General features: G+C 38.4%; 2 protein-coding genes across 9 annotated transcripts; one reads left to right on the forward strand and one right to left on the reverse strand.

Moving 5' to 3' along the window:
• The first annotated feature begins 187 nt into the window (after window positions 1-187).
• On the forward strand, window positions 188-5,107 carry LOC118410300 (transmembrane protein 244-like). Of its 5 annotated transcripts, none has more exons than XM_035811870.1 (7): window positions 188-344; window positions 733-898; window positions 2,546-2,670; window positions 2,852-2,937; window positions 3,130-3,212; window positions 3,436-3,606; window positions 3,842-5,107. In XM_035811870.1, the coding sequence occupies exons 3-7, from the start codon at window positions 2,590-2,592 to the stop codon at window positions 3,952-3,954; spliced, it is 534 nt and encodes a 177-aa protein (XP_035667763.1). In that variant the 5' UTR covers window positions 188-344; window positions 733-898; window positions 2,546-2,589; the 3' UTR covers window positions 3,955-5,107. The 5 variants fall into 5 exon arrangements, with proteins under 5 accessions (XP_035667763.1, XP_035667758.1, XP_035667761.1 ...); XM_035811865.1 differs by having other exon boundaries at window positions 733-888; XM_035811868.1 differs by having other exon boundaries at window positions 733-858.
• LOC118410298 (tRNA selenocysteine 1-associated protein 1-like) lies at window positions 4,581-13,228 on the reverse strand. Of its 4 annotated transcripts, none has more exons than XM_035811861.1 (11): window positions 13,060-13,228; window positions 12,343-12,440; window positions 11,037-11,136; window positions 9,352-9,404; window positions 8,730-8,861; window positions 8,287-8,406; window positions 7,524-7,704; window positions 7,168-7,222; window positions 6,411-6,446; window positions 5,858-5,916; window positions 4,581-5,602 (listed from the first exon to the last, which is right to left on the reverse strand). In XM_035811861.1, the coding sequence occupies exons 1-11, from the start codon at window positions 13,081-13,083 to the stop codon at window positions 5,531-5,533; spliced, it is 930 nt and encodes a 309-aa protein (XP_035667754.1). In that variant the 5' UTR covers window positions 13,084-13,228; the 3' UTR covers window positions 4,581-5,530. The 4 variants fall into 4 exon arrangements, with proteins under 4 accessions (XP_035667754.1, XP_035667756.1, XP_035667757.1 ...); XM_035811862.1 differs by lacking the exon at window positions 11,037-11,136 and adding an exon at window positions 11,207-11,306 and having other exon boundaries at window positions 4,959-5,602; XM_035811863.1 differs by lacking the exon at window positions 6,411-6,446.
• Window positions 13,229-13,244: the final 16 nt, after the last annotated feature.

Consider the following 13,244-nt stretch of genomic DNA (forward strand, 5'->3'; position numbering starts at 1 on the left):
TAAAAGACGTTCTCATTGTAGGTATCGAATATTCTGCATTTTGGTCGTTGATGGTAACTGTTAAATTCACCACCAACCAATATGCGGATTAACATTTTGTGACAGGACGTGATAGGTCTCCTTCCGTAAAGTTGGCGGGAAACATGTTTGAACTGACAATGGTTTAGACAATTTTTATCCAGCCAGACACCTGCAGACCTTAGAGAAAGACACTAATGGGTATCTGAGTACGGCTGAATTACCCCGGTGGTAGTCACATATTGTGACATTCGATTCAGTGTCGGTCTTTGCCATGCACTTTGCTTCACAAGTTTGGGAACGAGACCAGATCGAATGGACAGCAGGTGCATGTCCCCACACATCACTTTATTTCTACGCATGGTAACCTTACGAAGAAAATCAACTGGGCATTTTAGCTATTACATTCTTCTGTTATTGGATTCCGTTTTGTCAAATATGAACCACCGTGCAACTAACTATTTGTTCGTAAATAAACCATAACAAGATCATTTGGGAGATACCATATGGCTTACAAGGATTCGACATATAATTTTCTGTTTTGACATTGAAAACTAAAAGTAACAGCTACTTTACGCATTATTAAGATAATCATAAGATGAAAGTGCTAAAACAATATTTGTGCTGTGAAGGATATAGTTCACAAGGGAAATATTTACCCCCCCCCCCTCCTAGCTGAATGGACTGTCCGGGGTAATCGTGTTGTTTTGCCAGGTGGCTGATGGGAAATGCATTCCAAGAAGCAGGAAGTACAACACCTATCTGTGATAACGGTCCAACATGTTCTCGATGTGCAAGGGTATCGTCAAGTTTGGACAACGCCAGTGACTACATCTTCAGGTACAAATGTTACTGCAACAAAGCATTTAGGTAAATTCAGGTAAATTATTTACGTTAGTGTTGTGCTATTTTTTTTTTTTTTTGAGACTATTATAACAGTTGCAGTTAGGCCTTGGGCGGCCCAGGTATGAGGCAAGGATAATGTGCTAGATGTCATTTCCCAGCAAACGTTATAACAATCAGACCAAGGAGGTTGCAATCCTTTTCAGAGAGGTCAGAACGCATGTGCGACGACAGGAATTCTAGGTAATATATGTCAAAAGTAAAGTCCTCATCGAAGAAAACAAAACTGGACATTGTTATGCAAATCAAAACAATGGTGGAGACAAGGACTGTTTTCTTTTATGGGGACTTTACCTTTGACATATTACATGTACCTAGATCTAGATTAAGCCCACAGAGATCAGAACGCATGTGTGGCAACAGGAATTTTAGGTAATCTGTCAAAGGTAAAGGCCCTGAAAAAGAAGTCATTGTCTCGACCATTGTTTTGATTTGCATAACAACGTCCAGACAGGTTTTGTTTTCTTTTTCGAGGCCTTTACATTTGACATTTTACCTAGAATTCTTGGCACCGCACACACTTTCTGATCTCTGTGGGAGGGCTTATATGGAGCGGGGTCCTCTTTTCGACTACTTTGTCAAGCTTTTATAGACGTTCTCTCTTTATTAGGGCGCAGTCACATGTAGGTCGTTCGATCGTCGTACGATTTTGATAATAGGATTTTTACGCAGGCAGTGACAGAGCCAACCACCCACAATGATCCAAGAGAGCGTTTTGCGCAGCAAGACAGCTGGACATTGTAGGACACATGCATGGCTGTCCTAAAAAATGCCCCAAATTAGGGATCGTAGAACCAACAATGTGACCTCGCCTTTAAGAAAACCCCATATCTTATTATCTACAGCATCTACCCTGAGATAAATGGCTAGAGTACAGAAGTGTATAGAGTATAGGACAGGAAGGAATGCTGACAAAAAGGGTCAATATGTTCACCAACAGGCGCAGGCTACATACTAAACTAACATTTCCCCCAGTCTTGCTTGTACTGTTGTAGTGTTATCAAACAGCGTGTTATGCTTACCCCATATCAAAGTTCAAATTAAATTATTACTATCAGGTGTGAATGTCATATGCGTCTTATGCACTCAATGTTTTGCAAACTTTCCATTTCATTAAGGTTAATGGTTTCCTACTACCCTTATATGTCTCACATGCACTCTGAACAAAGTGGCTTTTGAAATGCATGTATTGTTTGCTTTAAGGGAGTGTTTTGTGTCCTTGGTAACAATTTGTACAACTTGTTTTGACTCACTTAGAGGAAGGGCTTTTCAAAATTTGGTCAAGCATGGAGTGGGCATTCAGTGCCTGCTATTGATGAATAGGGCTTATGTACTGTCAAGAATCATTAAATTCAAAATAGTAGTGCTCTTTACTTTAGGCTCCTTGTATAGTAGTGTTTCTATTACATGTGTTGGAAATGTGGCTAACGTTATATGCTACATCATGTAACATTAGGTTCACATGATGTACTGTATCAGTAACCTACATGTTCAGGATATAACATTACATGTACATGTATCTTTGTTTAAAATTAAAGGGTAAAAGCAATTGTCTCAACAAGCAATGATGAACATGAATACATAATAATAATGATTATTCTATCCCTATCTTTACTTTCATCAGTACATGTAGTAGTAGTAGTACCTACTGGGAGCCACAGCTGACCAATGGGGCTGATCCTGTATGAAATAGAAGATGGAGAAGATGACACTGATGGGGGGAAGTGCTGCAATAAGGTCCCAATTGAGGTAATGTTCAGTGTTCTCGTTTCTCTCCCTCCAGAAGATTTTAGTTTGTATTGTACAATACAATAAAATGAAAAATGTCACTGAAGGTTTATGCTATCAATTTGGCCATTGCATTAAACGTAAATAACAAATACAAAATTTGTAAAAAAGTAGAAAATTTTACATGTAAATTTTGTTTCAGACCATCTGTGCCAATTTACTGAAGTGCTTGGTGGTGTTCTATGGAGTTTTCTACATTGCAGCCAGTATCTGTCATGGAGCATTCAGGTGACCAATGTCCATTGATAACGCTAAATACATTTGAGTAGTTCACACCAACTAGATGACACTAACAGGCTATTTAAGCCAAAGTGAGTTCATGGTAATGTTAAATTTATGGCTTCGCAAGCACATGAAATTACAATCATGTTGATTCTTAAAAATAACAGGACACTAATCTCCATGTGTTGATTATTCCAGGCTGGGAACTTTACAGGCATTCGATCCAAAGATACCCTTTGACTTCGTGGAGCCATTTTCCTGGCAAAGTAGCCGATATCTGGGTAGGTATCAGGGATTAATAACGATTTATGATGAAACAGTAAGCTGTGTATGTTTTTATTTTTTATGTTCTTAAGATCTAGAGGAGAGGTCCTTGACAAGCAACTTTGCTTCTTGGCTAATCCTCTTAAAATGAATGTGAATGATGAAAAAAGCTGTGGTTTCAGATTTTTTTGCATACACCAAAGTTCTAACTTAGATATTGTTCCCCTCTATACATTCCAGCCAGACTGATTTCAATGGAGTCTACCTACTTCGTGTGTACCTGGGCCTTTGTAGCCATTGTACAACACTGTGTTTGGGACTATGCCATCACTGTCACTTTGGTACACGTCAGCATATGCTGTGCTGTTATGCAAGGCTTCCCTCTGACATGGCAGTGGTGGGTTACACTAGGTGAGTATATTTCTAAGCATGGAAAGTTTTATTTATCTATTCATATGACAAAGAAATTCCACTTTGATAAGTAGACAAATTTGGCAGTTTCTATATTGTATCATTTGGACCAAGGCCACATTACTTCTTTCATTGTAAATAATGGCCATGGCCTTCCCTCTTGTAAATACTGTAGATTTGCCTGTATTGCATATAATTTCTATTGTTATTCTCACTCCGATTTATTTGTTGACAGGCTGTGGAGTGCTCTTCATGATTGTGGTAGGAGAGATAGTCCTGTGCTGTATCAGGTGCAAGAGCCAAACGGCGAGGGTAACACCAAACTCCAGAAGATCAGGAGTCACATGAGAAAAGAGATATTCATTATGTTATACCAATGTCCTACCATGCAATGTGTTAACAGAAGCATTTTAGATTTGCCATGACAGCTTCCTCTGCCAGGAACCATTAGTAAAAGGCTGTATGTACACATATCAAAGTTCATGAAATTTGTCATGTTACTCTTTCAGTAAGATGTTTCTGACATGGGGCTGTCATCCCACATGTCAACAAAATTGTTGTTGCTACAAATGTCATATGTTGTCAGATAATCCAAAGTGCAATATTAGCAGAGCTGGCAATATATAGAAAGGATAAGTGTTCTTGTCTGTTGTTGTAAGGTCTTAAAACCAGTCATGCAAGTGGAAAAAATGCATACTTTCTTTCTTGTGATTTCTTTCTGATATGTCTTCCAACCATGTTTTGTACATAGTCAATTCCCATTCCCCTTTACAATTCAAAAGTGGGGAGAGCAAAGTCTGGTGCTAAAAATGTCTCTCATATTTTGCTCTTGAAAGTTATGCATTGAACCGATATTTCAAAGATATTGTAATCAATGAAGGCATTACCTCCTAATTCTTTATATTGTGTGTAGGATGTCTACTAGCAGGACTGAAGTATTTGTAGTAAAGGGGCAGTTGTAATGATTTGTATAACATTGCTGTTTAATATAGCCGTGTATGCTAAGTCATATACTAGTATGTGCATGCACATAAGCACACCATCTTCAGAGTTCTGATGCTGTAAATAAGAACCACTGCTGCAATACTGTTATTAACAATCATGAGGTTTGTGTCCAGTTAATTCTAATGTTTTGCTTTCTGTAGATGCAAGTGCCCTGCCAAGTGAGATATAATTATTTTCACAAAGATGGTACATCTTATAGTCAGCGCAATATTCTTTTGCCTGCATGGAAAGCTTAGTCACAATATGCTGTCAATAACTGTTTCTAATTTAAGCAATTGGATATGCTCAACTGCAGTTGTACTTAAGAATCATAGTCAATCTCTCTGACAGACTGTATGACTTGTACATTCACACTTCTGATCATTTAATGAGGCTTCAATCATGTAATACTGACAAACCTTTAGCATGCTGACTCATTTGTGGTGTGCATTAATATTGAAATGTAAAACGTAAAAGTTATTTCTTACTCCATATAGTTGGTATGTCCAAAACGCCCTTCGGCGTTTAAAATAAACAAATTATGACAAAGTATTTTTTGACAGTACAAATGTATGAAATAAATAAAAAAAGGCTAGTTGTACATGTGTAAGGGTCATGCTTTACACTACATTCATGATTGTGTCACACTTCAATAAAGGTTTTCAACCTGGTCTGAAACCAACATGATAATGTACATACACTAAGAAAGGTACAATACTCATGCTCTGTACTGAAACATGGGGAAATGAAATATTTGATAAACTAAAGTGAGTCATACCTTAAATTATGCCAAAACACACTAGATACATGTGTAGTTACTCATGATTTAGCTTAGCTCTGTTTCAGTACAGCCTTTTAACTTCACAACAACCTAAACATTTTTCTGGATTGGGATAGTCAGGTTTAAAAACTAAGAAGAAAGAAATGCTCATCAGTGCTTTTACACAGGAATGGGTGATGTGACACTGTCCAGGGGCTGCCACCGTGATGCCTCCATGGCTTCATACAGCTCCTGCAGACAAACAAGAACATAATGTAAGGTGCAGGCAGTCTGTAAGGTGCACAGGTATATTTTAAAAATACAAGTGGTCCCTTGATAACTTAAACCCCTCCAATGTTGTAACTTTGCATTAGGCTAACAATTTTTTGTAGAAGAATACTTTGTTACTCCTCAAATATAATGGGCCTTACTTATATGAAAATGATGTTTAGGTAAAGTTATATTTTATATATACTATATATCATGAGAATGATTGGCAGTGCATACCTCACTTCTATGCATAAACTCCTTGTTCATCTCCTCTATATTAAGTGGTGGGTTGGGGTCTGTAAGGAAGAGAATCATGTTAATTGAGTGTGGACTTACAACTATCAACAAGCAATGAGGTTATCAGTTCAGGCCTAAGAGACAACATGTTCACTGAAATACAGGTACTGGTTAAGATCATGCTTCTCTATCCATGCCTGACCATGCCATTCTTTTCACAAATTAACGTAGCAAGCAAAACCAAACAGACAGCACTTTGGAAAAGGCAACAAAGTAACCGGCTAGCAATTTTTTGGCTTGTATCAAGTACCTTGATGACTGCTTTTATTTCATTTTTATTTCTTGAAGGGTCATTGAGATTTAAGGACAACAAGCATGTCCTGAACATGGCAAAATCCCTTTCATAGGCTTTAATGTACATGTCAACATTCATTGATGATTCTCTTACTTCTCAAACACTTTCAAATGTGAAATGCAGGGTATCTAATTCTACAAAAACATGCTTTTTGCTCCCCTCATGTCTTAAGTGTAGGGTCATAACTATAAAACCAGCCTTGTAAATCAGAAGAAGGGTCACTGGGGCTCTTTGCTGTATACAACAAAAACAAGAGAAGTCAAACTTAGTATAGAGAATACAACCACAGATGGATGATATTTCAAGCTGTGGCATTTGGCAAAAGGTATCTGCTGCATGATTTCACTGTCATGTAGAAATGACAAAACCAAAGCTAATCACTTCTTTTAAACCAAAACCTTTCTTATTGTGGTTCCTCAAAGTCAGATATGTACAACTTCAAGAAACATAACATCTAATTTTTAAGATAGTACATTTAGTGAATCTCTTGAATACTACCTCAGGGCTCGAAATTCATTTTGGGGATTAGGTGCACTGGTGCACCCAGCTTAAAAAATTGGGTGCACCAAAAATTTTTTGGGTGCACCACTTAAATTCAAGTACAATGTCAGAAAAACCAAATAACAAACTTTGTTACATGATATCAAATTCTTAAACAAGTGCCATGACAGACATTTTTATTATCTTTCTAACACTTAGATGCCAAGAATATGATGTATACTTTGATATCTTTACATACATAAACCCATGAAAATATTTGGGTGCACGAAAATAATTGGGTGCACAGCTCCAATTTTGGGTGCACATGCACCCAGTATTTCGAGCCCTGTACCTTATTTGTATCGAAGTTGTGATATCAAGAAAGAATGTAAAGAAATATTTGCAAATTAATAAATGAACAGAAACTTTATCAAACGTGCTCACAAACATAGATAGAACACAAAAGACTTCTCACCTTCTACGCTGGACTCTGACTGATTGTTTGTAGGGGTGTTCTCATAGCCTTGGTTCTGGGGAAAATCAACAGTACAAATTTCAACACACTTTATCTAAACCAACTGATAGTGACACATTACAATTGTGAAACTAAAAATCTAATGTTAATGATTATGAAAACCTGAGATTTAACATTTTTGTTGTATTCATCTGAAGTGATCATGAGAACGATCCATACATGATACAGATATACATGTAGCATGAACCTTACCCAGGAGATAGATACCTATAGCCATTGCATTGGTAGAGTAAATATAAAAGTATAAGAATACAGTTATCTGCAATACCATGTATGTAAAAGAATCCCAGACGTACCTGTGTCTGTGAATTTGGTGAGTATGATGACGTCCCATACTGGTTATAGTTGTAGTACTGTGATGACTGTGGGTAGTACTGGTTCCAGTAGTTCTGGTACTGTTGGTAGTACTGGCTGTACTGGTCATACTGTCCTCCTGCACCATGCTGCTGCTGCTGCTGCTGCTGAGTCTTGTCACGACTTAGAGAGAGAGGAAGACATCATTCTATCAGATATTAACATTTACACAAAATTAAAATATTATCTGATTCAGTTCAAACCAGTAGACAACAACAGTCTATCCTTTTTCATCTTGAAAGAAAAACAAATGACACAGATGTATACCAGTCTTTGTCCTCAAGCATTTCAAAATCAACTTCTGCCCAAGATTTTGCAAATGAATGCCCTGGTCTGACTATTTGCGCAGCAGATGTACACTCTATGTCTCACAATGTTCATGTATGTCGCCACTGAAGTTTTCAATACTGAGAACTGTATACATGTTATGTCCTGGTTTTGGCTGTACCTAAGGGGATAGGGATCACAAAACTACATGCATGCTGAAGGACTCTTCAGTTTGGAATCTAGTCTCTAGTACCCCTTAACAGATGTAGGAGGTCAGCTGTATAAAACCAAGTGGGTTGTGATTTCTACAAACACACACAGAATATATAACAAACCTGCAAACTCTACTGCAACTGAAGAGAATATGTCTTACAACCATGAGAACTTGTGCATTTCATTGTGAAAGGTCATAAGTTGAGAGAAGGCTGATGTACTTACTTCCTGGGCGTGGCAGGGCTGACTCTGAGGGCCTTTCCCCCCAGCCCCACCGCACCCTGCATCTCAGTCAGGGCTCTCTTCTGCTCATTCTCATCTGTGAACCGCACAAACCCATAGCCTCTACAGGGGGAAACAAGTCTTCAGTTTATACCAAGTTATCTTTCCCAAGTCCTTGCATGGTAGCCACTATGAATATGTTTTTATGCAAAAAATAAATACTGGTTCTCCTACCTACATAATGTTACTTTGCCTCAATACTTACAACTCATAATCTTTTCCGTATCAAAAAATGTTGAACACTTTCATCATTACAAAAATGTAATTCTTCCCTTTAATCATTTGAAACAGTATTTTTAGGACTAATCAATGACAAACAGCAAGATAGAAGGGGGAGAGAGACATGATTAGACACTTGAACAGTGTAAGACCAGAACCAGTCCCACCTTGAGTTGCCAGCTGCATCCAGTACCACCTTGGCAGCTTTGCAGCTGGAGTATCTCCTGCCAAAGAACTCCTGCAGGGAACCATCATCGATCTCTGGGGTCAGGTCACCTACAAAGATGGAGTACTCGGGCCTACAGCCGTACAGGGATATAAAAATATACTCATGTCAAGAGTCAACCGATTTGTTAACTGTGGTTGAAGAACTGGTAACATCTCAATCAACTTAGGGGTCATTTTCTCTGAATTCTGTTTTCTCAAATGAATGAAAGTTTTACATTTACAAAGTTTTTTTTTAGTCAGACTTATGATTAAGACATCAAACAAATATACATGTGCATGCTATGAGCCGCTTGGAAGTGTGGTGTCAAGACTAGCAGACTGCTGCCTATCTGTGTCAGGGACCCCAGCAGCAGTATAATCAAAATGTACTGGATACTACTAGTCACTACCTGTAGCAACAAGTTGTGACTGTGTCATTTCACATCCTGAACTGAACTTCTAATCACTGAAATTGTATCAAGCCCTCCCACTTATAATGCTACACTAAAAAGTACAACAAAATGATACATAGGTAATAGCTTCTAAAGCTGGAGAAAACACAGATGAACTGAGTGATCTTACGTGACAACATTCTCCCGTCCGTAACTTGCGTAGTTCAGCTTGAAACGTTTGGGCTGTGGGGAATAAACCTTGACATAAGAACCAAATTTGGACACTGGGTTCACCCTGACATGCTCAACCACATCAGGACTGTACACAAAACTGGCTTCAGTTCTGTTAAGATTGGGAACTGTACCAGCAACACAGGAGGTGACCTGACTCACACAGGTACTGTCAGCACAATCAGCAGCAATCAGTGAGTCCCCAGCTCCATCATCCTCACCAACTGCCTCGACACTTTCAGGCAATTCTGCATTGTGAAGTACATGTGCTGTCCCTGACCATGACTCCTCCCAGGGACAGTAACCATGATCAACAAGGCCTTGTGCCTCCTTTAGCTGAGTTTGGTACATCCCAGTTTTTACCAGACCTTGATGCACAGATTATGATCCACTGCACAGCCACTGATGCAAGTATATTATGTATATGTTGAGGTCTGGGATAAAAGAAGTCCATTTGCAGCCCAAGATATTTCATGTATAGTGTTTTCCCTAACTTGTTCTACAGGATTTGATGCAATGGCACAGCTGAATATAAAGGTATTACGACCTAGATGTATACACTACAATCCATGGCTTGACATCCTTTTGTAACATATTCTAAAATTAACAAAAGGAGCTAGCATTTGGAGGGTTGTTTGATTCAGGAGGTTTCAAAAATAGATATATTTCCTTACACTTATTGTCTCCAAACATGTGACAAGTTTAAATTATCTAAAATGACATTGTTAACATACTAGTAGAAAAGTCATAAGCAGTCATCTTTTGTAGAAAAAATTTCTAAGAAGCATCCTCAAAGATTTGACTATTTTGAGTATAACACCAACACCCTTGACGTGGCATGTGAAAGAAAAATAGGGTCTTACACGGTAGAATTTCTTTGTCACCTTAATCTGGGTAAATCATGGGATCAGTCATGGACACTGAACCCTGATATCACAATGAATCGTAGTTATAGCTTTGTGTTTTGTACAGAAGCACAAGCATGACAAGAATGTGCTTTCCTTCAATAAAAGCCAGAAGCAGAAAAACTTCTTGGTGCAAATTAGATACTGGACTTTGTTGCACATCAGTGGCAGACAGCACAGGAAGACTCACATGTCCATTAGTCAGCTACAAATTGAACTGTTTGTTTCTTTGTCATGCACAGACTTTTCAAGAAGACAAATGTTACATCTGATATGAATGGAAAAAACAAACAGTTGAGTGTAGATCTCATAGGACATAGTACACTTTTGTTTGTGTTTCAGTGTATCCTAAAAAGTTTTTTTTTGAGGGAATTTTCATATATCAGTGTCATTTTAGCTTAATTGAACTTTGGAATCAAAGTTTCAAGCATATCTTTTGAGATGTATATCTTAACTATAACTTAAACTGCATAACTTTTGGCAGTCTGTTACAGATGATTCAGTCTGTTTCTCCAGACTTTCAGCTTTGATTGAATTATGATATAACTTATCTGCATGAAGTAATTCTACCAAATACTACAATAACATGAAGATAGACACCATAATCACCATTACCATTACCAAAGGAGGAAATCAGACAGTTTTACCTTTTTTAATTAGCAAAGTCAGCAGCAGTTGAAGTAGACAGAGAAACAAATGAGGAAGAACACCCAGTACACAAATGTCAGACTGTGCTTACCGTGTAACTACCAGGTAGCTGTTTCCCACTCAGTCTAGTCAGAGCACGTTCTGCCAACTGTTGGTCGCCGAAATCAACAAAGCAGAATCCTGCTGGCCCTCTACATGCATGTGGGGTGGGGGTTTGGGGTGGGGAACATGAAAAGATGTTACGCGTACGGAGAAGCTTACCGGGTTTGCACCAGGTAAGGGTTTCCCATTCAGCTTGGTCAGGGCCCGCTCAGCGAGGACCTGGTCACCAAAGTCCACAAAGCAGTAGCCAGCAGGGCCTCTGGAGGAGAGAAGAGGTCAACGGGACGGCTCCAAGACTTGGTAGCCACTTCAGCTTTTTGTTTCCCAAATTTTGGGGTTTGTTTCTCGGTGTGTTAAGGACCAGTTTACAGCACTGACCAAAAGCGCATGATAATTTTCATGAAAATGAGGGGTATTACTCATCATGCATGAAATGTTACTGAAGAATGGGCATGCAAAAAGCATATATGAAGACCTCTTCTCACATGTAACATGCAGCACTAGTAGTTGTCATTGTCAGATCACACATTCCCAGCACAATGGTAAAGCCTAACATCTACCAATTGTAAGTAACATTGCAGGATTTCATAAAACATCAATTGCAACTTAATTTGTGACATGGATTGTGAGCTCTTTTACAGCTGAGATAATGGAAAATAAAGTGCCTGAGTAATTTTCGACCTAAAACTGTTATAAACTACATGTATGCAATATACCCAATGTTAATAATTACAATGGTACAAACAACTGTTAAAACTACTGAAATGTATGTACTTGCAAAGCTGTTAGCTGACACTGACAGCCTCTTAGAACATCAAAATTCATATTTTTCAACAGGCAGCCTACAAACTGTTTAAACTTTAAAGTAATGTGCATGCCCAAATGGCACTACATCTCTATCTTTACTAATTGCCAACTATTTATCTTAGCATTCTGCTAACTACCATGTTGCCAAACTTGCCATGCACAAGTGAGCAATTCGTCTTGCCATGCACCAAAAAGTATCAGCTGACATAACAGAAAAACATGATAATGCTACAGGTGTATGAAATGTTATGGCAAGGGAAATGAAGCCACAACAAAATCATAATACTTGTTCACTTTTAATTTCATTAATGATTTTGAATTTGAGTAATTTGAGTTATATTATAAGAAGACTGTAATGGGTGTTTGCTGTCCCAAGCATGATATCCCACATAGTGACCTGACTAGTACAGAACATTACAGGACTGAGAAGACAGCACAGAGAATACATTTTGAATGTTTTGCAGCAACCTTGAGGCAACAACACTCACCCTGTTTGTCTGTTCTTGATCAGCTTGACAGAGATGATGGGCTCACCCATGGAGGCAAAGGCATTCATGATGAACGGCTCATCCATGTATGGCTCAAGCTACAGATCGAAAAATTAAGCATGTGAAACTGAAAATCTCTTACCACATTTTTAACCAGGTCCCATAATGTGTACATAATCTTTTTTGTGTCCATCCTATGTTTCATTCTGCACACATGGTAACTTCAATATCATAATTCATTAGGATTTAATTTTTTTACCATGTTTAATGTTGGGCCTCAGAGAATGCAGGTGGCATATGCGTGCGTGTGCATGATAGCATGTTGCATAATGACCGAAACAATGACATAAAGAAGGGCTTAAATCACTTGTCTAAATCTTTGTTGCGTTACAAATTACAAAATTGTACCTAACGTTACATGGCCCATCCATAAGGTTGTCATATTTGGCCTCCTGTAGTCTCCAAATGCTCATGAATACAAAAGGAGACAAACTGTGTCTCTGAAGCTCGTTTGTGCAGTTAATCAAGTGCTTTAATAGTGGGTGGGGTGTAACAATAAGCTACTGAACTAAGTAAGATGACCTCTTTTTGTTTGATTTGACACAGCCTAGCCCCCCTCCCACTTGAATCATTTGTTTTTACAGCAGGCAATTATCAAATTTTATCTCTGTGGGAAAACTGGGCACTAAGAAAACGTTACCCGGTGACCATACTTACATCTCCCATCCACAGACTCGTCATGATGGCCGTTTTGTCCTCAAATGTGCCTCATAAACTCAAAAGTTTACCTCGTGCACGCGGACAGGCGTCCCAAAAAGCATTCAGTTGTGCACATGGAATGATGACGTCATGTGAAATAGTTGATTTTATTAAAATGCTTTACTAAGCTCACAAAGCTATAC

Source organism: Branchiostoma floridae, chromosome 2, assembly GCF_000003815.2.
Source record: "Branchiostoma floridae strain S238N-H82 chromosome 2, Bfl_VNyyK, whole genome shotgun sequence".
Classification (NCBI taxonomy): Eukaryota; Metazoa; Chordata; class Leptocardii; order Amphioxiformes; family Branchiostomatidae; genus Branchiostoma; species Branchiostoma floridae.

Excerpts from the sequence above, each read along its gene's own strand:
- LOC118410300 (XM_035811870.1), top strand. The coding sequence starts at position 2,590 with ATGGGGCTGATCCTGTATGAAATAGAAGATGGAGAAGATGACACTGAT. Across the intron at positions 2,938-3,129 it reads ATCTGTCATGGAGCATTCAG|GCTGGGAACTTTACAGGCAT; the intron begins GTGACCAATGTC and ends TGATTATTCCAG. Across the intron at positions 3,607-3,841 it reads GCAGTGGTGGGTTACACTAG|GCTGTGGAGTGCTCTTCATG; the intron begins GTGAGTATATTT and ends ATTTGTTGACAG.
- LOC118410298 (XM_035811861.1), bottom strand. The coding sequence starts at position 13,083 with ATGACGAGTCTGTGGATGGGAGAT. Across the intron at positions 12,441-13,059 it reads CGAGTCTGTGGATGGGAGAT|CTTGAGCCATACATGGATGA; the intron begins GTAAGTATGGTC and ends TTCGATCTGTAG. Across the intron at positions 7,705-8,286 it reads AGCCCTGCCACGCCCAGGAA|TCGTGACAAGACTCAGCAGC; the intron begins GTAAGTACATCA and ends TCTCTCTCTAAG.